The following is a 26,790-nucleotide window of genomic DNA, read 5'->3' as shown; positions in this document are numbered from 1 at the left end:
ATATGACACTTAGTTATAAACTAACTTATAATCACAAATATATTTTATTTACAATTTACTGGTAACGATAACTTTATTTGTTTTGGAAACATTACGTTTATGTTTTGTATTTTTCAGGTAGCCTAATTTAGAGTTTAGAATCAGAGTATCAGTGTTGCAGCAAATAAATTAATGCCATTGGATTCCTTGTGCTCAGTGTCATGTTTTTCTTTTTTCACAAATATGGGAACGATAGTCAGAAATACCATTACAATGCATAGTTTTATGTAAAATAGCATCACAAATTTTCGCCGACCTCCTGGCCGGCTGTTTGGGGGGCCCAGTAAAAATGATTTTCATGGGGCCCTAAATCCCTAGCGGCGCCCCTGCCTGAAACAAAGTTAATCTCAGGCTGCACAGTCCAGCCATTGTTCTACTTCTCATGTCACACTTCTGAGCTGCGCTCGCTCTGAAGCTGAGCAGAGTGTCTAAAACAGCCTTTTCCCTCTGTGTGTGTGTGTGTCCACTGTCTTTGGATCTCACTCTGACTCCAACCAAACACCCTCACGTGCACTCTCACGTGCACTCTCACATGCACACTCACTCCGGCTCGCTTGTTTTTACAGTCACTGGCAGGCATGAACTTCTATTTTCATTCTTGGTGCATTTTTGCTGCCCCACACACGGGGAGCTGAACGGGCTGATTTACAGGCTGATTGTAGATGTTTAACAGGAGGAGGCGTGTTAACGGCACCCAGGACGGGATAAATCTCCGGCTCCTCGGTGAGATTCTCTCTGACAGATTTCTGATCCTCACTTCTTCTCCTCCTCTTTCTTTCTTTCTGCTCTCCACCCCTCGGCACCGCGGGGGTGAGCTTTGGTTCGGCTAATCTAAACACCGAGGCAGCCAAGTCCTGCCGCTCTGACTCAGAGAGTCCAGGTCAGTTTCAGAGAGTCCCGCTCTGGGCCCGCGTAGGTCTCCAGGTCTCCAGGTCTCCAGGTCTCCAGGTTTCCAGGTCTCCAGGTTTCCAGGTCTCCAGGTCTCCAGGTCTCCAGGTCTCCAGGTTTCCAGGTCTGGGAGGCACCATGGTGGACAGCATGGATTTTGAGAAGCAGCCCAAGCGTTACTGCATTCGGGGGAAACACGCGGCCTTCATCTGCGGGACGCTGTTGGTTTGCTCCTTGGCGTTGGGCCTGGGCCTGGGTTTGGGCCTCAGCTCCTCCAGCTCCTCCACCCCTCAGCCCACGCCGGCCCCCACAGAGGAGCCTCCCCAGCCCCCTCCACCTGGCAGAGGGCCCTGCCTGCCTTCCACCGACTCCAGCGGGGACTGGAGGAACTTCCGCCTGCCCGACTACGTGAACCCGGTCCACTACGACCTGCACCTGGAGCCCGACCTGCGGGACGACACCTACACGGGCACGGTGGACGTCCGGGTGGAGGTCGGCCGGCCCACCCGCCACCTGTGGCTGCACATCAGGGAGACGTTCGTCAGCGCCGCGCCCAGGCTGAAGATGCTGGACGGCCAGGGGGGTCAGAGGGAGGTGGCGGTGAGGGGCTGCTTCGAGTACCGGCCCGAGCAGTACGTGGTGGTGGAGGCGGCCGAGGAGCTGCGCGCCACCGGCCCGGGGGAGCAGTACCTGCTCAGCCTGGACTTCCAGGGCTGGCTCAACGGCTCCGTGGTGGGATTCTACAGGGTCGTCTACACAGAGGGGGGAGAAACCAAGTAAGATCTGCTGTAAACACCACGATACGCTTTTTTATTCAAGATCAAATCAAATCAAATTTATTTGTATCAGAATCAGAATCAGAAAAACTTTATTTATCCCCGAAGGGCAATTAAAACGGCGAAGAGCGGTACATTAAAAGAAGAGCAAGAAAATGGAATCACAAAGAAAATAAAAACACAAAAGGGGGTGACAAAAAATAAATAAATAAAATATTTAGCAAATAAATAAAATGAAATAAGGCGTTGATAAAATTAAAATGACAATGTGATTAAAGTGACATTGTAGTTAAAGTGTCAAGTTGTAGTAACTGTCTTAGACTTCTTAGAGTTCAAGAGGAGAATAACACTGGGAACAAAACAATTCAAAGTGCTTCACATAAAATAAAAGCATTGCAGCAGGGAGTGGAAGAAGCTTTAAAAATACATAAAAGAATATAAAGAGAAATAAATAAAATCATTTAAATGAATTCAAGAGATAAAACTGTCCTCCATTCACTGTGTTTCAGCTTCTCGTGCAAAGAAAAGTTAAAAAGTAGGACTGGGCGCGTTAACTCGTTAATCATTTAACGCAGATAAATATTTTATGGCGCATTAACACAAGTTTTATTATTTATTTTATTATTGTAAAAGTCTGTTGAATGCATCACATTCACACAGTTACAGCAAACACCACGAAGCATGGAGGAATAAAATAAAGATAAACTAGCAGCTAACATCAGCGCTACAGGTGTGAAGCTAACAGAGCTAACCGGCGCTACTTCCTGTTTTACTTGCTTCAACATAAAAGCACGTATTTCAAAATAAATTTTAACAAAAAAATCCTGCATTTACAGCCAAGTTGTTACAGCCAAATTTAAGTCATTCAAGGAAACAGACAGTGGAGCGAGGCTTCTACATAAAAATTACAGAAAGATGCTGATGTTAAAAGTGTGTTTGCACAACAAATGTTATGGCACTTTCATTCATATGGCAGCACATTTAAAATAAAACTAAATGCTAAAAGCTATACGCTACTTTTGGATTCTGCGTACAAATGCGATTAATCGTGATTAATCAGGGAAATCATGTGATTAATTAGATTAAACATGTTAATTGTTGCCCAGCCATAGATAAAAACGCTAAAAGTGCGTTATTCAACACAAAAGACTCCTTTACGTAGGGACATTAACATGATTGAGTAGCACCTGCCACAAAGCTCGTTGTCGTGTACATCTTTGTCCAATCAGATCGGGTCTTTCAGAGGAAGCGCCTTAAAGACACAGGTGCTGAAATGGAGCATTTCAATTCAATTCAGCTTTATTGTCAATTTTTCACATGTACCAGACATATGAAGCAATCGAAATTACGTTTCCCATCATGCCACGGTGAAGACAAAGACATATGGTAAAAAATTACACATAGCCAAACATTAAATAGGCATTTCAAGTATATAAAATGCATTGTAGGATGGAGGATTAAGTTTTGTTTGGTAATGGCTAAGTGTGCAAGTTGAATAATAGTGCAAAGACAGTCAGGTAATAGCAGCATGAGATGTGACAGAAATGTGCTGCAGCAGTGGACAGCATGGAAGAAGTTTTTACCGAATATTAAGATGTTTAAACTTATCACAGTAGATTCTGGATGTGTAACTGATTGAGATATGAGCTCTTTAAAGCCCATTGTTTTGGGCTTCTACAATAATTCTCAAAAGTCCTGATTCAGCCCTAATTTTTTTCAGGTTTGCTGGATGTTTTCCTCTTTCTTAAGGACATCACTTTCAGATCCTGTCCATCTGCTGTAGATAGTTCTTTAGGCCTGACACTTCTTCTTCTGTCCTCCACTTGTCCAGTTTCCTCAAATGTTTTAAGGACACACTGCACACCATGCTGAGATATGCCAAGTTTTCAGCTAACAGCTCTTTGGGAATCACCTTGTTGCTGCAGAAATCCTGTTTTCTGTCTGTCACACTGTGTTATCTTTGCTGTTTTTCACACATGCAGCTAAAGAAATGGGAACAAATCTTAATTCCAGTCTAAAACCCACAAAGAGCTTCTAGATTATTCATTTCTGGTGGCATAAAGCAGTTTAATCATTTCATTTATATTAATTGTTCCATAATTAGTCATTAGATTATATCTTATATTCCTTTTTTAAGCTTTAAATTGAATCTTATTTACTTTTTCTTGATGTTGAATAACATATAATTCTTATTATTGTCTGTTTTTTTCCTACTTTTCTACTTTTAGACGTGATAACATTCATTATTTTGGAATTAGGATTTTTTTTAAACTGAATTTCTTATATTAATTTGACTCTTTTGGTAACTGAAAGCAGTTTTAACGTAAATGTACTGCTGGGAACAAAGTGCCTAAAGATCCAGTTTAAAATAGCTTCTTTAAGCACTGGTTCAGCTCAATGAATATGGATGATAACCCAAAAATCCAGTCCGAATCAAAGTCCAGTTTGTGTAAATCTCCAGCAGATTCCATCACATGCTGTTCATTAATGTGTAACACATTACTGTCCTGATTATCTTCTAACTTTGTTGTTTTTCATTTGATCACCAGGAAGATCGCTGCCACTGATCACGAGCCAACAGATGCCCGAAAGTCATTCCCCTGCTTCGATGAACCCAACAAAAAAGCCACTTACACCGTCTCCATCACCCACGATGCAAGCTACAGCGCTCTGTCCAACATGCCCCAACAGGTACAGCTCCAATCAGAAAGTGATCTATCCCAAACTGACAATGATCGGAGCAAAATTATCTCATAATCATGAGAAAACGGAGGAAATTAATGTCGTTATCATGAGAAAACAATGATGGTTTTCGAGGCCACTTTTCCTCCCCAGTCCGCCCTGTTTATGTGTGTTTATATGTATTTCTGGCAAAGATGTGCCCATTTTTACCCCCTTTCATTGAAAACTGAATAAAGTAGCCGGAGACGGCCGGCTCGACTGCAGCTCAATAGGTGTTTACACCTGAGTGATCCTGCTGATACAGTCGACTTCATCAAAACCATCTGTAAATTAACTCGTTATCTCGAGAAAACGGAGGAAAATTATCTTGTTATCACGGGAAAATGGATGGAATAAAATGTATGTGTCTATGGCCGTTTAGGGGCTTCCGTAGGAATAAAAATAAATACAACAGAATAAAAGAATAGATCTGAGACGCCATTATTCAAACAGTTGCCCAGCTACACGAGGACGATTGTTCTTTAAAGATTTAAAGTTTGTTGTGATTTCATCTTTAAAAAGAATCTGTTTGCATCATCAGAAATGCTTCATGTGTGAACTCTTACACTCTCTGCAGAGGTTTGATCCTGAAGACATAAAAAAAACAAAGCCGGAACATCTTGAATGCTTAAAAGCTCAGGAATATGTTTTCAGGCCGGTGGATCCACCCTCCACGACACATCGAGTGACGACTGCTTTAACCCATTAACCTTTGGCTCTGCCTCTCCAGGGGTCCCCTGAGGAATTGCCTGACAATAAAAGGAAAACCTCCTTCCAGAAGTCTGTTCCAATGAGCACCTACTTGGTTTGCTTCGCTGTTCACCAGTTCGACTTCGTGGAAAGGACTTCTGCCAGTGGAATTCCCGTGAGTTTACCGTCACCCCTCACTCTCAGCACAGTTCCAGGTATTTAAAAGCACTTTGAGATTCTCGCCCTGTCTTCCTCTGCAGTTGAGGATCTACGCCCAGCCGAGTCAGTTAGCGACGGCAGAATACGCAGCAGACACAACCAAGATCATCTTCGACTACTTTGAGGAATATTTCAACATGTCCTATTCCATCACAAAGCTGGGTATGCCTGTCAGCCCTCTTTAAGCTTAGGGTGACCTCATCGCTGCTGTTTTAAACTCCAGTTTCTAGCCCTAAAAATGTATTTCTAACCCCTGAACCGAAACAATCAATTAAATGTATAAATTCTGGATTGGATGAGGATCAATTCCCCCAGTTTTACCTTCCTGAAATTCATCCTGAGAGCTCGAACAAGGGCAAAATATGGCTGTGTTCGAAACCGCATACTACATACTACATACTACATACTTCCATACTTCCATACTTCCATACTTCCATACTTCCATACTACATACTACATACTACATACTTCCATACTTCCATACTTCCATACTACATAATACATACTACATACTGCATACTACATACTACATATTGATCGATCAGACAGTATGCAGAGCGTTTACCCACAATGCATTTTGCTCCTGCCCGAGCCGAAATCAGCCAGCCTGAAGCTGATTTCTCTTAAGCTCTAAACTCTGTAAACTTTAGCAACATTTGAAACATTTTCAGGCGAGAAAGTAGTTGTTTAGATCCCCAACGTGTTGAAAACCTGACAAAATACCGGCTATTTCCAATTTTGTTCCCACGAATTCGGCGCTACTAAAGCTAGCCGCAGTGAGCAACGCACTTCCGGTTATTTTCACAAAATAAAATACCTGTTGCCTTTTATCACAGGGAAAGCCATTACGATACAATTGGTGCTTTTGTTTTGAAAACAGGAAGTGAACCTACCCTCGTTGTAGCTAGCTTGAAACTGTCGTTTTGACAGGAAATGACGATCGGCGACGTCACGTTACGTTGCATCTTGGGTAGTTTGAGTATGAGTAGTAACCTCATGATGCATACCCAACATTTAGGAGGATCTAGTCTGCATCCGGGAACTTCTCGCTTACTCAAACTCGCATACTAACTCAAAAGGTTTGTATGAGTAGTAGGAGAAGTATGCGGTTTCTAACACAGCCTTTGTCTTGGACTTCTTGAAGCCGTTAGGATTATTATTACCTGGACGACAGAAAATCTACACTGTGAATCTGTGGATGTTACAAGTGTGAAACAGTTCCACATGATGCAACAGTTTTTAGTTTAGATGGTATTGGTTTTTTTATGCAGAAAGAACAAATCTAAAAGTCCAGTGTTGTACAATTTATCAAGTGGCTGATGGTGCCATCGACCCTTCATAACAGCTAACGGGTTCAGTTAGTTCAGACTCGACCTTCAGACTCAAGGATTCCTGTGACCTCCAGAGGTCAAAACTGCATCAGTTAACCAGATGATAGCAGAGAGAATGTGTTATAAATCCTTCCATGATTGTTTTCTATCCGTAACCAAGTCATGTTTTAACCAGGAGGTTACAAAAGTACGTCAGTGGTCTCGTTTTGTTGCCTGAATGAAGCGCAGTGAAAAAGGAAAACAGTCGACTGTAGTCCTTGTTGAAAATCCATTCGAATGATTCGTGCTCTGATGGCTGTTTGCTGTGCACGAACTATAATAAGATGAGATGTACGGTCAGAATCAGTAAGGCAGTAATGTGATTCACTTCAGACGAATCTCTGTGCTGTTTTGATCCAGATAAGATAGCCATCCCTGACTTTGGTACCGGTGCCATGGAGAACTGGGGTCTCATCACCTACAGGGAGACCAACCTGCTGTACGATGAGAACGAGTCATCCTCCAGCAACAAGCAGCGAGTGGCCAGTGTCATCGCCCACGAACTGGTTCACCAGGTAACATACAAGTACTTATTGATTACTCTGCTGATTGTATTGGTTTTACACACATACACTTAGCTTACACTTAGCTTACACTTAGCTTACACTTGGCTTACACTTGGGTTACACTTGGCTTACACTTGGCTTACACTTGGGTTACACTTGGGTTACACTTGGGTTACACTTAGCTTACACTTAGCTTACACTTAGCTTACACTTGGCTTACACTTGGCTTACACTTAGCTTACACTTAGCTTACACTTGGCTTACACTTGGGTTACACTTGGCTTACACTTAGCTTACACTTGGGTTACACTTGGCTTACACTTGGCTTACACTTAGCTTACACTTAGCTTACACTTGGCTTACACTTGGGTTACACTTGGCTTACACTTAGCTTACACTTGGCTTACACTTGGGTTACACTTGGGTTACACTTAGCTTACACTTAGCTTACACTTGGCTTACACTTGGCTTACACTTGGGTTACACTTAGCTTACACTTAGCTTACACTTGGCTTACACTTGGGTTACACTTGGCTTACACTTGGCTTACACTTAGCTTACACTTAGCTTACACTTAGCTTACACTTAACTTACACTTAGCTTACACTTAGCTTACATTTAGCTTACACTTACCTTACATTTAGCTTACACTTATCTTACACTTAGCTTACACTGAGCTTACATTTAGCTTCATTTAGCTTACATTTAGCTTACACTTGGCTTACACTTAGCTTACACTTAGCTTACATTTAGGTTACACTTGGCTTACATTTAGCTTACACTTAGCTTACACTTAGCTTACACTTAGCTTACACTTACCTTATATTTAGCTTACACTTAGCTTACACTTATCTTACACTTATCTTACACTTAGCTTACACTTAGTTTACATTTAGATTATGCTTAGCTTACATTTAGCTTGCACTTCTTACATTTAGCTTACACTTAGTTTACATTTAGCTTACACTTCTTACACTTAGCTTACACTTACCTCACATTTACCTTACATTTAGCTTACACTTAGCTTACACTTAGCTTACACTTGGCTTACATTTAGCTTACACTTAGCTTACATTTAGCTTACACTTAGTTTACATTTAGCTTGCACTTCTTACATTTAGCTTACACTTAGTTTACATTTAGCTTACACTTCTTACACTTAGCTTACACTTACCTCACATTTACCTTACATTTAGCTTACACTTAGCTTACACTTAGCTTACACTTGGCTTACATTTAGCTTACACTTAGTTTACATTTAGATTATGCTTAGCTTACATTTAGCTTACACTTAGTTTACATTTAGATTATGCTTAGCTTACATTTAGCTTACACTTAGTTTACATTTAGCTTGCACTTCTTACATTTAGCTTACACTTAGTTTACATTTAGCTTACACTTCTTACACTTAGCTTACACTTACCTCACATTTACCTTACATTTAGCTTACACTTAGCTTACACTTAGCTTACACTTGGCTTACATTTAGCTTACATTTAGCTTACATTTAGCTTACACTTAGCTTACACTTAGTTTACATTTAGATTATGCTTAGCTTACATTTAGCTTACACTTAGCTTACATTTAGCTTACACTTAGCTTACACTTAGTTTACATTTAGATTATGCTTAGCTTACATTTAGCTTACACTTAGCTGACACTTAGCTTACATTTAGCTTACACTCGCTGTGCTTTCCTACGTCATAAGCACACTCACATGTTGATAAACCATCATAGGCAATGTTAGTCACATGATGACCACGAAAGCCTCCCGAACACGAACTTTAACAGATGAACTCCTGACATCGTCTCACATCTAAAGACAAAGTCTCTGAGTTTGAAGTCACAGAATGAAGATTTAACAAAGACTCATAGGGTCACTATTTGTAAGATTATTCTGAGATTATTTCCCATCATGCACCTGGAGACATTCGTGCTGTTTCTATAATGCAGTTAGTTTCTCCTCCTTTTGTTCGGAGGGGATAAAACTCACAGAAACCCATTTACTGGTGTCCAGATAAACTAAAGTGTGTTGGGATGTGCAGACTTGTACTGACTGACTCATGCAGCTCAGATTACACTAAAATAAACACTATGAAGCTTCAGTTTTTAGAGCGTATTCATTCGTGTTTTATCAGCTGAAAGTTGTTTTCACTCTCTAATCTGTCCTTTTGGTTTCTGATGGTTTCTGGTTTCCTAATCTGACCACAGTTGTTCAGTTTGTCTTTGGCTCTCCACAGCTTTTAAGGAGTAGACGTTTGGATTATTTTGTCAGACTTCTACTACTAAAGTGCATCCAATAAGTTCGTATCATTCCAAATCCAAGCGTGTGGTCTTAATACACGATGAAAGATCATATGTAGAGTCCTCAGCCGGTGTTGTTTCCATGCCTGGTTTATGACTGCGGTTTTAGAGCAGTTTTTGGCTCCATATCCCATTTCAACCTCATATCTTAGAAATAAACGACATCAGGTCTTTTTTTTTTTTTGTTGACAATGGAGCCTTTAACGGCAAAGAGACCAGAGTCCAGAATCGTAAACGTTGACACTTTAAATGTTATTTTTAAGCTTTTTACGATGCTCAGAGAGGGAACAATGTACCACCGCATATCAGCAGTTTTGTGCTGGTGGGAGATAAGAAATCTTCCGATAGTTTAGTTTTATGAACTGTTTACATGTGATTACAGGAATTATGGATCCATCCTGCTTCCTTGTGAATTTTGGGAAAACATTCGCTATCTCACATGCTTAACCTTAGGATTAACCTTAAACCTGTTGTTACATTACAATGGCAGTGAGTTCAATCACAAATGTTTCTCTTATATAGCCATAACTAGGCTGCGTCTCTCCAGGAACCTTGGAACAGGTTAACATGAGCGATGTAGAAGTGAAGTTGGCCTGGATGTTGGGGGACCAAGAGATAATGATGTGAAGTAGGCAAGATGAAGAAGAACCTTTAACATGCTAACTGAGGCCTGCAGAGTCTGAGATGTAGCTCTTGGGTTTCTGACCTTGGGGTGACCTTTAACCTTTAACATGCTAACTGAGGCCTGCAGAGTCTGAGATGTAGCTCTTGGGTTTCTGACCTTGGGGTGACCTTTAACCTTTAACATGCTAACTGGGGCCTGCAGAGTCTGAGATGTAGCTCTTTGGGTTTTTGACCTTGGGGTGACTTCTATGACTATTAATTTTGTCCTGATACATAAAACCTTAGAGTGTGAAAAGGGGGTTTTCTATCACACGACTCTAAATTACTTATTTTTTTAAGTACATTTTAAAAACTTCAACAATTGATTATTTTTATCATTATTATTACTTTGTCTCTTATAGTTGTTTTCATCATTTCTGATGTTTTTTAAAAAAAGCAATGAGCAGATTTATTGTTATTTCTGGCTCCTTTGTGATCACATTGAACACATCAGTCAATAAATACTAAATAATTAATCAATAAAAAGTACAAACAGATGACTGTTTTATTGTATTGATGGAAATGTGATTGATACAATTTTTTTTAGACAAATTTTAGGATAAATTGAACAATAAAATAAAACGGCTTCTTCATACAGGTGATAAAATGTCTAAGTTAATTCCTACTTACTAACTTTTGCAGTGGTTCGGGAACATCGTCACCATGGATTGGTGGGATGACCTCTGGCTAAACGAAGGCTTTGCCAGTTTCTTTGAGTACATCGGCGTGGAGAAGGCAGAACCCACCTGGGGCATGGTGAGCTCCGTTTTACCGACACAAACCTGCACAAACAGGCCGACGGTCTGCTGAAATCCACCTTTTTCTTTGTCTGATAACTCAGCGAGACATCATGATCATCAGCGACGTGCTTCCCGTCATGGTGGACGACGCCCTCCTCTCCTCTCACCCCATCATTGTGAACGTGTCGAGTCCGGCGGAAATCACATCGGTGTTCGATGCCATCTCATACAGCAAGGTACGAAATGACAAGAAAAGCCAAAACGGAACTTTTATCTAAAGTTCATGGAAACCGTCTCTCACTTTCATATCACAACCATACAAAAAGCTTAGTTTATGATTAAACTAACCCTAACCCATACTACATACTACATACTTCCATACTACATACTTCCATACTACATACTTCCATAGTACATACTTCCATAGTACATACTTCCATACTACATACTTCCATACTACATACTTCCATACTACATACTTCCATACTACATACTTCCATAGTACATACTTCCATACTTCCATACTTCCATACTACATACTTCCATACTACATACTTCCATACTACATACTACATACTTCCATAGTACATACTTCCATACTTCCATACTACATGCTTCCATACTTCCATACTTCCGTACTACATACTACATACTTCCATACTACATACTTCCATAGTACATACTTCCATACTTCCATACTACATACTACATACTTCCATACTTCCATACCACATACTACATACTACATACTTCCATACTTCCATACTTCCATACTTCCATACTACATACTATATACTACATACTGCATACTCATCGATCAGACAGTATGCAGAGTGTTTACCCACAATGCATCTCGCTCCTGCCCGAGCCGAAATCAGCCGGCCTGAAGCTGATTTCTCTTAAGCTCTAAACTCTGTAAACTTTAGCAACATTTGAAACATTTTCAGGTGAGAAAGTAGTCGTTTAGATCCCCAACGTGTTGAAAACCTGACAAAATACCGGCTGTTTACCATTTTGTTCCCACGAATTCGGCGCTACTAAAGCTAGCCGCAGTGAGCAACGCACTTCCTGTTATTTTCACAAAATAAAATACCCGTTGCCTTTTATCACAGGGAAAGCCATTACGATACAATTGGTGCTTTTGTTTTGAAAACAGGAAGTGAACCTACCCTCGTTGTAGCTAGCTTGAAACTGCCGCTTTGACAGGAAATGACGATCGGCGACGTCACGTTACGTTGCATCTTGGGTAGTTTGAGTATGAGTAGTAACCTCTTGATGCATACAATTATGGTTATGATTAAACTAACCCTAACCGTCAGAAATCTGGGAGGGACCTTTGACCTTTGATCTGAGGTCGGACAAACAAATGAACAATGTCGTCAGGACTAGTTTTGGCCAAAGTTAAACTGTTTTTAAGTGGTCATGACCTTGAGAAAGCCATCCATGCCCTAATAAGTTCAAGGTCTCTTCAAATCTAGGCTAAAAACCTACTTATTTAGGATGGCTTTTAATACCCAGTAGTATGATGACACTTTTATCTTATTTTATCTTAATCGATTTTGTTGTATTTTATTGCTTTCACTGTTCTTTTGTTGATTTTATTTGTTTTTACTTATTCTTCTCTTTATTTAATCCCCGCTGTAAAGCACTTTGGTACACCGTAAGGATTGTCTGTAAAGAGCTGTATAAATAAAGTACATTTACATTGATTTACATGATTAAATAAAGATCATTTTTACAGGGAGCATCTATTCTCAGGATGCTGGAGGACTGGATGGGCAGAAACATGTTCAGAGACGGCTGTCGGGTGAGTCTCATGATGGGTATTTTAAAGGAAATGAAGTTTCTTTTATTACATTTATATATAAGTTCTTCTGACAGACCATTTTTTCTTCTTCTCTCACCAGAAATATTTGAAAGACTACCACTTCCAGAATGCCAAAACAGCCAACTTCTGGGCCTCTCTTGCTGATGTATGTTTGAGCTTTTCAGATTAATCTTGCAGGCAGTGCCAGATCAGTCAGATTTCTACAGTTTGCACTCAGGGGAACGCATTTCTCAGCTCGTGCCAGGGAGCCGGAGAGAAGAGTCCAGCTGGTTGTTGATCTCTGGATTCAGGAGGAAGAATGTGGGATTTATCAGGGAGTTTGCTCAACCCGTCTTCATGTGTTTCGGGGACTTAAAGAAGGCCACGACCGTGTCACACAAGGTGTCCCGTTGGCGGTGCTTCAGGAATATGGGAGGACCCTTTGTTACAGCGACCAAATGGTCTTTAACATAGTGTCCATTTGGCTTTGCCATCAGTTAGTTGGTCTCACTTCAACAGTGTTTTCGACTCTGCCAGAGCTGCCCATTGTTACAGATTATTTTCATAAACTTTATGGACAGAATTGCTTGGAGAGTTTCCAGTTAGGTTGGCCGAGGCTTGCGGAGGCTATGGTCCAGTAGGCCTCGTTGAGCTGAGACCTGAAGCGTGCAATGGGGCGTCTCACAGCCGAGGAATGATAATTGTGACTTATGGGTCTCAGACCGTGGTCCTTAGTTAGAAACCGGTGCGTTGAGCCAATCTGGGTTGGGAGTGAGTGGCTGCCTCTAGGTGGCAGACACTCCAACCACTCCAATCCTCCAACCCTTACCTCTGGACACGAGCTGTGGGTGGTTGCTGAAAGAATGAGATCGGGAAAAGAAGCAGTGGAAATTAGCTTCCTCAGAAAGGTGTCTGGACTCACCCTTTGGGTGAGGAGCTCGGCCACTTGGGGGGGCCTCAGAGTAGAGGCACTGCTTTGCCACATCTTTAGGAACCAGTTGAGGTGATTCAGGCTTTCTGTTTATTTACTTAATATCCTGTGAGAGAAGCTTTTTGAATCGTAGTCGATAGGACCCAGGTTTGATATGGAGCCAACATCCAGTGAGCATCAGCTCACACTTTAAGGGAATTAAGGCTGATTTATACTCGTCTGGGAAAGGCTACTAACTGGCATGTTAAATTGAGTTTTTAGGTTGTTTAGAGGCCAAGGTAGCTGAAATTCTGTATTTTATGGCGCCCATTTTGAAATTCCAAAATGGCCGCCATACAGTTGTCTGTTCAAGTGGCAACTAAAATTCCCACAAAAGTACATTTTTGTACACAGTGAACCTGACTATACGGAGAACCACGGAGAGCCCTCTCCGTCGTCGGAAACCCTCCCGGAGACGCTCTCCGTCGCTTGCGTGCATCGGCCAACATTCCCATCTATCTATTCGTCGAGGAGACGGAGACTCACGGAGACCGCAAGGGTTGTGATTGGTCGGCTAACATCATTTCCGGAATCACTTTTCCGGTTTAGCTCCTTCCTCTCAGAACAACAACACCGCCATTTTTGAAAGACTTTACTGTGTGCCGGTCAACATTTGGTCAAAATTATTTGCATTTCAACATCAACGAGCTCCAACTCCAACAACACTCTTTCTCTCTCGGTCGCCATCGTTCGCTGTGAGGAGTGAAACGAAGCCGGAAGGTCAACAATCAATCAGCCACTTTCACCATAGACGTCGCCAGATTGGGTCGTCTAGCGTAGCGCCGCCTACTGATCAGGAGGTGAACTGCCTTGGGTATCCGACAGCCCGACGGAGAACTTCGAAAGGTTTAACAGCCTCTGCGTGACCACGGAGTCGGATTGGCGGATAGCGACGGAGAAGCATACTGAGGCGTTTAGAGTGCCTATCTTTCATATAGTTTATGAAACAATCATGATATTAATTACCATCTGAAGATCTCAGTCTCTAGCTGACATTTTGATTTTCTATGAAAGAAAGATTTCTGTCAGCACTTGCCAGTTTCTCGTCTCTGTGCTCAGGTGAGTGGGCTGCCCGTCGCAGAAGTTATGGACACCTGGACCAAACAGATGGGTTATCCTGTGCTGAATCTGACTGTGTCCGCCACAGATGCCAAACTGAGCCAACAGCGTTTCCTCCTGGACCCCAACGCTGACCCCACCCAGCCTCCTTCACCTCTTGGGTAAGTGACGAAAGGAAGACGGGTGTCCTTGTTTCACTGGTTGAATCTTCAGAGGGGATAAAGATGGTTAGCTTGCGTTAGATTATAGTTCTAACACAATATAACTAGAATTCTGCTTACAAATTCATGCTGTTTCGTCTTTTGTGAGTCAACTCTGTTTTGGACTAACCTTGAGTGTCACCTTTCCTCCCTGAGCGCCCACTCATGTTCCACCTGTAGGTACGTTTATCTTTACATGGTTTTCATGCGTATTAATGAAAATGTGTTTTTGTTTCAGATACAAGTGGACAATTCCAGTCAAATGGCATTCTGTGAAGAGCGACAAGAATATGGAGATTATGTTTGACAAGAGCGCCTCAGGTAGTGTGCTGAACACTTATAATATACACACATATATCATTTATTCTATTCAAAGAATGGCCCTGGGGTCCTAAAACTCTCCAATACCTCAACAGAAGAGAGGAAAGAACGAATACATAACGTTAGCCTAATAGCATCATTGCCTAAATCATTTTTTAATGTTTTGGGGTTAATTACCAAAATATAGTGATTTTGGACTCTAAAATGTGTTCTGATAGGCTGAGGACAATAAGGACTTATAAGGAATAAGGCAGGAGGATGTAGCAGTGGTGGGAGAGTAAAGTTAGGCAGATATCACAATTTAGACAAAAAATGACTTAGCAATCATGCTAACGAATTATGCTAGGCTAACGATAAGTTACGAAATAACACAGAGAGTTTAAAAAATATTAATTTAATCAAAAACAGTTGTGGAATGTGCTACTAAATTTAAATTAAAAAATTAGCAAACAAAATAATTAGATTAAAGTTATTTATTCAGTTTTTTCTTAACTTGTATCCATAGTAATTGATCAGCATAGGTTGTAGTTAAATATTTGTGCTGTCGAGGAAATGAAACCGCAGCCTCAGAGGAGATAAATGAAGTAAAACTTAATTTATTCAGACCAAATCTGTACACGAGCGAGCTCCAACACCATCAGCATTGACAGTTAGGGAAGTCTGAAACAGGACAAAGACACGGTGGTTTCTACTGCCTGAAGACAGTTACAGCTGATGACGTTTTTTCCGTGATTACAGATGGTTCAGCAGCCACAAAAGGATACAAAGAGCAGAATTTAATCTCAGCGACCTTCACTTTGTGGCGTCTTCCACGAATCTGCCAAACTGGACAGTAACTTTCAATCTGATGCAAATAGATTAAACAAAAACGGATAATTTGAGTTAAACTTGTATGTTAAACAGTCACGTCCTGCTCCTTCTTCTGCAGAATCCAAACTTCTTCCTGAATCTGAGCACTCACTTTAGCAGCACCAAGCCTCAACAATGCAAAGACATGATGTTGTACGGAAGCCTGAAACAGACAAACAACGTTTAAAAGTTGATTGTTTATAGAATCGTTTCTGAATCTTTGAAAATTAGAATTATGTTTCATGTGCAGATTTTACCCTGAAAAGTAAATAAAATGTTTCCATTTTTCTTTGTGTGAAACATTACTGACATCTGGTGGTTAAGTTATAGATAGCGGCCATTTAAAATGCGGCTCATGCAACAAACAGCATCTATATCCTCACAGCCGCAATTCCTGGTTCTGGTTCTGATGGAGGTTTCTTCCTGTTAAAAGGGAGTTTTTTCTCCCCACGGTCGCCTCGTGCACGCTCAGGACGGGGGATTGTATCAGAGAGAAGTTTCAGTGCAATCTGTTGGTTTCCTTAGCTGGGCTACTTAAAATGGAGCAATAAATTGGACTAATTTGGATTTTATTGGTATTACAGTGAATTGGAGTTTGAATTGGATTGTATCTGAAGAGCCTTGAGATGGCTTTCGTTGTGATTTGGCCCTTCATACACAATACTGAATTGAATTGAATTTAAAATAGAATAACCTGAGCGTGCACGAGGCGACAAGTTTCGATTCAATCTGTTGGTTTCCTTAGCTAGGAAATTGTTTTTGAATTGGCTCTATATGAACGTTTTGGATTATTTTATGAATAATTATGATTACAATTAATTGAATTCCAATTGGCTTGAATTGGACTTTATTATCTAAGTGCCTTGAGATGACATTTGTTGTATTTGGCGCTATATAAATAAAAATGAATTGAATTGAATTGAATAGAATAACTGTGGTTTAAATCATCTGTTGAGGAGAAAACTAGGAACTTTGGGAGTGATTTTCATCCAGAAAAGCCACAGTTTTCTGCCCCCATCCATCCTGAATTTACTTCTCTTCTTGGTGATTTCCCTTCCTCGATGAGGTCGATTCATCTGTGCTTGTATATCGTAAGAAATACGATCAAACTTCTCACCAAACAGCCTCCACAGATACCTCCCCTCTCCTCTGAACAGGACTCTTCTTCTATGATAGGAACGATCGTAAAGTGTGATACGTGTTATTGTTTCCCTGCAGTTTTAAGTAACTCGTTTTCCACCACACCGTTGTCACGGTGACTCTTTTGACTTTCAGAGCTGGTCCTCAGCAACTACTCGACCTCCGTGGACGGACTGCTGAAGATTAACAACGATCACATCGGATTCTACAGAGTCAACCATGAAGACAGCATGTGGACGGATATCAGCCAACAGCTTCAGACCAACCATTCGGTACACAACACACACGCTAATGTTGCTGCTTACACATCTGTTTTATTACCAGAACAGGCACAATAGTTTAAATCCAGGTGGTCCAAAAGTCCCTGTTTGCTCAGGAAAGTTCTTACGGTTAGAAATCTGTTTGTTTGGCTGTTATTGGTCATCAGAAACAACTAAAAATCTAATAAAAGATGATAAAAATGGTATTATTTAACATTATTGATGCTAAAGTTGGTCCAAATCCATCTGACCAGTCCAATTAAAGTGAGCAGTAACACCTCCTGTATATATATAGACTGTGTTTTTACCCTCTGATGCTAACTTCTAATATCAGAACAGATGTTTACATGAGCCAACATCTGTTTTCTTTCACAGGAGTTTGACGCGGCTGATCGCGCGAGTTACACTGACGATATTTTTGCTCTTGCGAGGTAAAATGTAGCCCAAAAACCATCTGTGGTGAGCACTGATCTGCTCTTTAAAGACACAAAAGAATGATTATTTCCCCCTTTTTCCCGCTCAGGGCTGACGTCATAGACTATGGTAACGCCTTCAATCTCACAAAGTACCTGAAAGACGAGTCGGACTACATCGCGTGGAGCCGCGTGGCGTCCTCCATCGCCTACGTTCGCGACATGCTGTCGAACGACGCCGAACTCTACCCGAAGTTTCAGGTAAACGAGCCGTTCCAAGCTGACAGTAAACCCATTTATCATTAAGCTTATCTACAGTCTAAATGTGCAACTGATCGTGTTATTGACACCAGCTAAATTAGACATAATCTTTTATTTTTATTTTTATTCTTTTATCTTTTAAAACTTCAGCTTAAGTTTGTCATGTTTTGTGTCTTTTCCTTTGATGTTATTGTTTAGAATGATAAAATATATATATAATATTACATTAGAAACAGGAAAAAAAGCCAGAAACATAATGGAAAACTTGTCCAAAAAAATGTTAAAACTGAGAAAATACTCGAAGAAACATACAGAAGAATACATTAAATAATGAATTAATAAATTAGACATGGAAAAAAACAACAATAATGAACATTTTTATTTGTATTTGTTTAAATACGTAAATAAGTAAAACCTCAAAAGGAGCAAAAATGATGAAATAGAGAAAAATGTACACAAAACACATTATTATTATTTATATATAAACGGACAAAGAAACAAATAAATGATGATGAAAACAAATTTGTTTGTCTTAATATTTCACATTTATTTATTATTATTTCTTTTTAAAATCTTCTTATTTTTCTATCGTAAAAGAGACTTTAAACCTCAAACCATCTGAATAAAGTATAGAAATAAAAGTAAATGACACTTTTATTGTTTATGACATTAAATTATTTATTTATATTTATTTATTATTCATAAGACATAAAGCCGTTTGATGCTATTTCCTGTTTCTCATCACCAGAAACTCTTCGGGGACCACGTTAAACCGATAGCAACAACCCTCGGGTGGACAGACACTGGAACACAGACAGAAAGGTACGACAGGAATCAAAGCAGTTTCATCTTCCAGCTCGTTCTGCATCTGCTCAGAAAATGAGCCTGAAGAAGATTAAATTCTGTTTTTAAAAAAAAAGACAAACGTTTATGTGTTGGGCAGGTTGCTCAGGGAGACGGTGCTCAGCATCGCGTGTCAGATGGGCGATCAGGACGCTCTGAATGAAGCCTCCCGTATTTTTGACCAGTGGATCAGCGGCGGTGTCAGGTTGGCTCTTCTGCTTCCACTTTGATGACTTCGACGCTGTTTTTCGTGATGACTGTTGGGTCTCCGGTAACCGTGACGCTTGTTGACCCTCTGACCCGCAGCAGTGTGGCGGTGAACCTGAGGCTGCTGGTGTACCGGTACGGCATGAAGAACGCGGGCACCGTGGAGAAGTGGAACGTGATGTTCCAGAGGTACAAAGACACGACTCTGGCTCAGGAGAAGGACAAGCTGCTGTACGGGCTGGCGTCTGTGGATGACGTGGAGCTTCTCTATAAGTAAGTAAAATACCTTCTCTTCCCAGAAAGGCCGAGCTGAGAACATCATTAATCACAGGAGACGTAGATTCCAGCTTCATCGTAGAGTCGTGATGGAAATTAAGAAGTTTAATACCCAAAGACTAGGGCTGGGCGAGTGATTATCGCGTTAACTCGTTAATTATTTAACGCCGATAAATATTTTGTCGCGCATTAACGCAGGTTTTATTATTTATTTTATTATTGTAAAAGTCTGTTGCTCAAAGGCTTTTATTTTGTAAAAGTCTGTCGCTCATAGGCTTTTATTTTTGTAAAAGTCTGTTGCTCACAGGCTTTTATTCTGTAAAAGTCTGTTGCTCACAGGCTTTTATTATTGTAAAAGTCTGTTTCTCACAGGCTTTTATTTTTGTAAAAGTCTGTTGCTCACACGCTTTTATTATTGTAAAAGTCTGTTGCTCAAAGGCTTTTATTTTGTAAAAGTCTGTCGCTCACAGGCTTTTATTTTTGTAAAAGTCTGTTGCTCACAGGCTTTTATTCTGTAAAAGTCTGTTGCTCACAGGCTTTTATTATTGTAAAAGTCTGTTTCTCACAGGCTTTTATTTTTGTAAAAGTCTGTTGCTCACACGCTTTTATTATTGTAAAAGTCTGTTGCTCACAGGCTTTTATTTTTGTAAAAGTCTGTTGCTCACACGCTTTTATTATTGTAAAAGTCTTTTGCTCACAGGCTTTTATTATTGTAAAAGTCTGTTGCTCACAGGCTTTTATTATTGTAAAAGTCTGTTGCTCACAGGCTTTTATTTTGTAAAAGTCTGTTGCTGTCTGCTGCGGAACCGGAAAAGAATCATCTTCCATGTCATAACTTGCTCAGTCTACATGTAAAAGTGTCCTCGGGTGAGATTCTGTGAAAAGAAATCCACAAATAACCATCAGAGACACTACAAAAGACACCTTGGACTAAATAATGGGTTTTCAGTTGGTTGCAGTTTGTAATTCGTGCCACTGGGTGTCACTAAAGTCCACACACTTGACCTTTAAAGTCAATTTTGGACTTGGTGGAATCCATTTTACTTTTGCCACATTTCCTGTTGTGGGTTGAAAATGATGAGAGAAAGAAAGCTAATTAGGGTTCAGACACTAATCTCACGATACGATACGATTTGATACAATTCGATAGGATACGATTCGATACAATACGATTTGATTCGATACGATTCGATACGATAGGATACGATACGATGCGATACGATACGATTCGATACGATATGATTCGATACAATACGATTCTATACAATTCGATTCGATAGGATTCGATACGATACGATTCGATAGGATACGATACGATACGATACTATACAATTCGATACGATAGGATACGATACGATTCGATACAATACGATTCTATACAATTCGATACGATACGATTCGATAGGATACGATACGATACGATACGATACGATACGATACGATACGATTCGATACGATACGATTCGATAGGATAGGATTCGATAGGATTCGATACGATACGATTCGATAGGATTCGATACGATTCGATACGATTCGATACGATACGATACGATACGATACGATACGATACGATACGATACGATTTGATAGGATAGGATTCGATACGATTCGATAGGATACGATACGATACGATACGATACAATAGGATAGGATACGATACGATACGATACGATTCGATAGGATAGGATTCGATACGATTCGATAGGATAGGATACGATACGATACGATACGATTCGATACGATACGATACGATACGATACGATTCGATACGATTCGATACGATAGGATACGATACGATACGATACGATTCGATAGGATAGGATTTGATTCGATACGATACGATACGATACGATACGATACGATACGATACGATTCGATAGGATACGATACGATACGATTCGATAGGATAGGATTTGATTCGATTCAATACGATTCGATACGATACGATTCGATACACTCACATCATTCTCTGGGGGGAAAAAAGGGACAGTGTGATTTGACATGACTCGTCGCTGATTGGACTGTTGGTCCGACCTTTGAACCGGAAGGACAACACCGCCAGACAAACAGAAACAAACAAACATGTCACAAACGTGAGAACTGTGCACTTTATATAACATTTTTATGAACTAATTTATCAATGTTTTGTATACTGTGACCCCCTGGCATTGTGTTGTATTACCTTAATGTTCTGTGTTTTCACTAATTGTAACGTCTGACTTTTCAATAAAGTTTGCTTTTAAAAAAAAATTTAATTAAAGAAAAAAAAACAATACTTGCGGTTGAAAAATCGATACTTTATCGGGAAACGAAATGTTGATATATATCGCAGTATCGATAAAATTGCTCAGCCCTATACTGGAAAAAATCAAAGTCTTACCAACTATATTTGTCTCATTTCTAGTCAAAATATCTCATTACACTTAATATCAGACACAACTGCCTAACAAGTTCTATTTCAGCCAGATATAGGGACTTGTTTTAATACGATACATCTTGAATATCTTGTTAAATGAAAAAGTCTTTAAAACAAATTGTTTTGAGTCATATTTCACATGAAACAAGCTTTTTATTTATTTGAAGAGGTTTTTAAGCTAATTTCAAGATCACTTTTAACATAAAAGTCCTAAATATCACATTTTATTTCAAGAAATCTTGACAAGCCGATTTTCACTAGTTCCATTAGCAGATTTTTTTGCTTATTTCAAGCAGAAACGTTTTTTATTTGTTGTTTTTCTTACTTATTTTTGGAGGGGCATCTTTTCCAGTGTAGTAGGAAAGTAGACTTTTGGTGTTTTATTAAGTTGAGTTGTATTTCGCCCTTTCCTCTGTCTGACAGGCTCCTGGAGGCAACCAAAGATGAGAGCGTGGTGAGGAGTCAGGATTTGTTCACGGTGGTGCGATACGTGTCATTGAACCCGCTGGGTCAGAGCATGGCCTGGGACTGGACCACGCTGAACTGGAACTACCTGGTCAAAAGGTGAGCGTGACCAAGCTTTACCTTTCTTTCCTGTGCAGGTTGGAACATGCTTAAAGCCTCGTGTCCTCACTCGTGTTGCACAGACGTCACATTGTAAAAGTACCAAACGCACAGTTGTACTCTGACCGGATGGATATAAGTGTGTGATAAGATATCAGCTACTAAAGATGTTCAAAGATAGGTTAACAGATAAAACGTCAGGATTTCCAGTTAGAAGTCAGAGCCGATAAGAAAAGACAAAGAAACTGATCTTTATCACAGTTTAATCTATAGCAGCCAGAATGTCTTCTTATGCTGTGAAATAACAGGTTTAAAGGGATAGTTCGCATCTTCTGATATGAAGCTGTGTAACATCCCATATCAGCAACATCATTTATGAACATCTTCTTACCCCCTGCTGCGTCCTGTGAGCAGAGTTCCAGCCTCGTTTTGGTGTTGATGAAGGTAGTCCGGCTAGTTGGCTGGGGTTTAAAAAATAAAGCGTTTTGCTTCTCAAAAAGTGGTAAAAAAAAATCATTTTACCAAAACCTCCCGTCTTCACAGCGGACATTTGACTAACAAAAAGCTGCTCCAGCACGCTGTGTTCTTAATCTCTCTGATTAATGGGAGGGTCTAAAAGTTACCAAAATAATCTAAACTATTTCAAATATAAAAATGAATTACAGATTTTGATTCCAAACTAACTAAAGTATATTTTAACTGCCCAAAGAAAACTAAATTGATAGAACTTATGATTTGCAAACATAAATTCAATTAAATTAAATTCAAAATGTATTTATATAGCACATTAAAACAACCTCAGCTGACCAAAGTGCTTCACAACAGCAACTGCATCACATATTAAGAGAGTCATCAATAAAATAGCAATAAGAATGACTTCATCACAGATAAAAAATAAAATTCGAGATAAAATTAGCAATAAAATAACAATAAAAGTAGTAAGCCAAGGTAAACTCCATTTCAGCTAGTGGAAGGCCAGGGAAAAGAGACGTGTTTTCAATGGCCACAACGCCAAAACGAGGCTGGAACTCTGCTCACAGGACGCAGCAGGGGGTAAGAAGATGTTCAGAAATGATGTTGCTGATATGGGATGTTATACAGCTTCATGTCAAAAGAGGCGAACTGTCCCTTTAATGCCACAAATCTATGAAAAAAAAGAAAAGTCTTGACTTTAAAAGGTGAAAAAACTTATTGTGACATCAGGAGCTCCCCAAACAACAGACACATCATTTCTCAATGAAAGGTGTTCTGAGCCGTTCTTTTGGAGTTTTTGGTCACATGACTGATACAGAATCTTCCAACCAGCAGAAATAAGCGCTCATATTTAGTTATTTTTGTTATTCTCACACACGATTCATTCGTTTCTGGCCGTGAATAGTGTAATTTGGTCATTTTTTAAAGTGAAACTTTGAGACGGAGCGGAATAAACGGGGCTTTTGTTGTGTCTTCATCAACATAATTTCACCTTTTCTGTGGCTGACGGTCACGATTTATCCGTGTTGCACAGATACACCATCAATGACAGGAACCTGGGCCGCCTGCTGACCCGAATCACCACCACCTACAACTCCGATCTGCTGCTGTGGAAGGTGAGCATCGGCCTCCGTGCAACACGCTGCTCCTCCGGCTGCTGTCGGGTGGCTTTTCCTTCAGTTTATTGAGTTTTATTGAGTTTTTAGAGTCAGACACTGAATAGGACAGTTCGATGCTGCACAGAAAGATGGAATAAAATAAAAACGTGTTGTCTTTCTTCTGTCCTTCAGCAGAAGGGAAAGTTAAGGTGTACTGGGAGAGACTGAGAAACGGTTTAAAGTTGGATTACATCAGTTTAAATCTCAGGATTAAAGTTGCTTAACATTAGAAAAGAACGTTATCTCCTGAATGTTTTAACAGAACCTCCAGGTGTGCGTCTGATCCTTTAAAGTTTTACAGGATTCAAAATGAATGAATGAATGGGTTTATTTAAAGGACAGCATGATATACCATAAATCAGCCATTTCATGAACAACAACAACAAGATGGTTACATCGGATTTAGCAGAAGTGCTCATTTCCATCCGTAGTCCTTAAAGGGGGGATGGGGTAAGGAGTACAATTATTATCATTTTTTTCATTTCTTTATTTAAAAACAAAAAACAAAAACAACCTAATTACCAGTCGGTCTATTTTAATCAATTTGATTTGTTCATTTCCGAATTATACATTTTTATTCATATTTTATTTAATATTTTCTTTAAAAAAGTCTTTAAGAAGCCTGATTAAATAAATAAATAAAATTATCAGTGGGAGCACGTCTGTTTTAATAGTAGGTGCATTTTAATTTGTTTGGTGAAATCTTTGATGTTTATGCAGAGATAAACACGAGAAATTAGCTTCAGGCCGGCTGATTTCGGCTCGGGCAGGAGCGAAATGCATTGTGGGAAGTAATAAATGTATGATGGCGTGTTTGAATGTGCAGGTTGTGTTTGATTTGAATCATCAGTGAATTTACAACTTTAAAAACAACGAGCGCGTGCGATTCTGCTTCTATCCAAGTTTATAGGATGTGGAGCAGCAGGCTGCTGTGAAAAACGTCTCTAAAACATCCGGTTTGGATTGTCTGGTGAGACGGAATAAGCTGAAACTGCCGGAAATAAATGTTTTTAGATGGAAAAGAAGGAAAATTACCAAAATGACAAGAAAAAACAAACAGAAAACGCGAAAACAAAGTCGTCAGAAATGAAATCTTCACCACAAAAAGCTTCGAAATCATAGTTTTTGTTACGGAGTAGTTTGGAAACGTTTGTTATCCGTCTTTATGTGACGTTACAACATGGCCGACACAATCTGATGTGGGTGGAGCTGTCACTGTTTTGAATTTAGAGGATTCTCTGCTGTTGAGCTGCGAGGCAGAGACTCGTTTGGTGCAAGGTGGTCACATCCAGGCTGTTTTAAGGTGGTATTTCTCATCGTAAGTTCAGTGAGTCGCTGCTGTCACTTCCAAACAGGAAGCAGGGCTGAGAGTAACCATGGCAACAAGGCCAAAAAAAAAAACGACTTCATAGTTGTTGAGAATTTCCACCAGGTGCATGATGGGAAATAATGTAGTTGTGGCCTTGGAAATGGTGACCCTGTAAGATCTGGAGCCTTTGTTCACTCTTCAGTCTGCTCAAGATGTTTTCATGTTTGAACAAAGTTAGCAAACAGCTTTATCTTTGTTTGTTTCTGCATCATTTACAGAATAAGACCAAATTCTGCATTTCTGTAGATGCGTAACAAACGTAAAACTTTTGCTTATTTTACTGAGACATCATCATGGAAGTCAGGCTGATAATATGGCGCCCTCTGCTGGACGTTAAGGTGAACTACCAGACTTTTAACGTTTTTAATTCCAACGGATTCCAGATGTTCAAAGTTTCCCCCACATTTGAGCAGATGTTCAAACTCTGGAGAGAATGTGACAACCCTAAAGGCTTTAAAAAAGACCTTTCTGGAGGTTTCTTTGCAGGGAACATGATTTTCGGAGGTTTCCGGCGTGCTCTGACGCATTCTTCCGCCTCCGCAGATGCAGCATTTCTTCGAACTGACGCCGGACGCCGGAGCCGGGGAGATGCCCCGGCAGCAGGCGCTGGAGACGGTGAGGAACAACATCGAATGGATCCGGAGGAACCGGGACGAGATCAGGAACTGGCTGATGAGCAACGTTGCTGAAGGCGCGGTGTGACATCACAGGGCCGCGGGCGGCGAGTACGGATGGAGAACCAGGTTCTGATTTGTGCTCATCGCCTGGATATTTATACCACCTCCTACCTAATTTACCTTTTATTACCTTTTCCTCTTTACATATTTGTAAAATACACAAGTAATTAACTTATAAAAGTGCAAATATTTATGATATAAAGTTTCCAGTTGGATTGTTTTTAAATTGAAGGTGTTGGAGCCCTTTTATCAGGCTGTTTCTGCATCATATAACTGTTCTGTTCAATTGTGTTTCTAATCAGATGTGGAGCTGAATGAATACATTTTTATTCAAATGACTTGGTGTCCTGTTCATTTCACTGTCAGCTGGGATGGAGGCTGAGATTCACACTCATGTGAGAATGATCTGCTCTGCATCAGGAGCCTCAGCTCAGCACAGGATAAATCACACTCTGTCTTTATTTATTGAACAGAACACAGAAGCAATGCAACAGAATTACAGTTGTTATCCAGCGTATATGATGAAGGATGTGGGAGCAGCTGCAGGTAAACTGTGAGTGTATTTTAGTTTAACTTCCACGTTTTAACCAAAACCGTGTGGTTTATATTTG

At 40.1% G+C, this 26,790-nt stretch overlaps 1 protein-coding gene across 1 annotated transcript; it reads left to right on the top strand.

The window, feature by feature from the left end:
* The first annotated feature begins 1,047 nt into the window (after nt 1-1,047).
* Nucleotides 1,048-26,482, top strand: enpep (glutamyl aminopeptidase). The gene is made up of 20 exons (XM_075447715.1): nt 1,048-1,703; nt 4,253-4,394; nt 5,155-5,289; nt 5,375-5,495; nt 7,064-7,218; nt 10,819-10,932; nt 11,018-11,152; nt 12,658-12,723; nt 12,824-12,889; nt 14,753-14,913; nt 15,191-15,273; nt 17,398-17,534; nt 17,898-17,953; nt 18,046-18,196; nt 18,945-19,018; nt 19,140-19,244; nt 19,346-19,519; nt 22,362-22,502; nt 24,010-24,091; nt 26,046-26,482. Exons 1-20 carry the CDS (start codon nt 1,066-1,068, stop codon nt 26,202-26,204), a joined length of 2,895 nt encoding a protein of 964 aa, XP_075303830.1. The 5' UTR covers nt 1,048-1,065; the 3' UTR covers nt 26,205-26,482.
* The last annotated feature ends 308 nt before the right edge of the window (nt 26,483-26,790 follow it).

Source organism: Odontesthes bonariensis, chromosome 17 (genome assembly GCF_027942865.1).
Source record: "Odontesthes bonariensis isolate fOdoBon6 chromosome 17, fOdoBon6.hap1, whole genome shotgun sequence".
Lineage (NCBI taxonomy): Eukaryota > Metazoa > Chordata > Actinopteri > Atheriniformes > Atherinopsidae > Odontesthes > Odontesthes bonariensis.
This window is presented reverse-complemented; position numbering and strand designations above follow the sequence as displayed.

Excerpts from the sequence above, each read along its gene's own strand:
- enpep (XM_075447715.1), top strand. The coding sequence starts at position 1,066 with ATGGTGGACAGCATGGATTTTGAGAAGCAGCCCAAGCGTTACTGCATT. Across the intron at positions 1,704-4,252 it reads ACAGAGGGGGGAGAAACCAA|GAAGATCGCTGCCACTGATC; the intron begins GTAAGATCTGCT and ends TTTGATCACCAG. Across the intron at positions 24,092-26,045 it reads CCGATCTGCTGCTGTGGAAG|ATGCAGCATTTCTTCGAACT; the intron begins GTGAGCATCGGC and ends CCGCCTCCGCAG.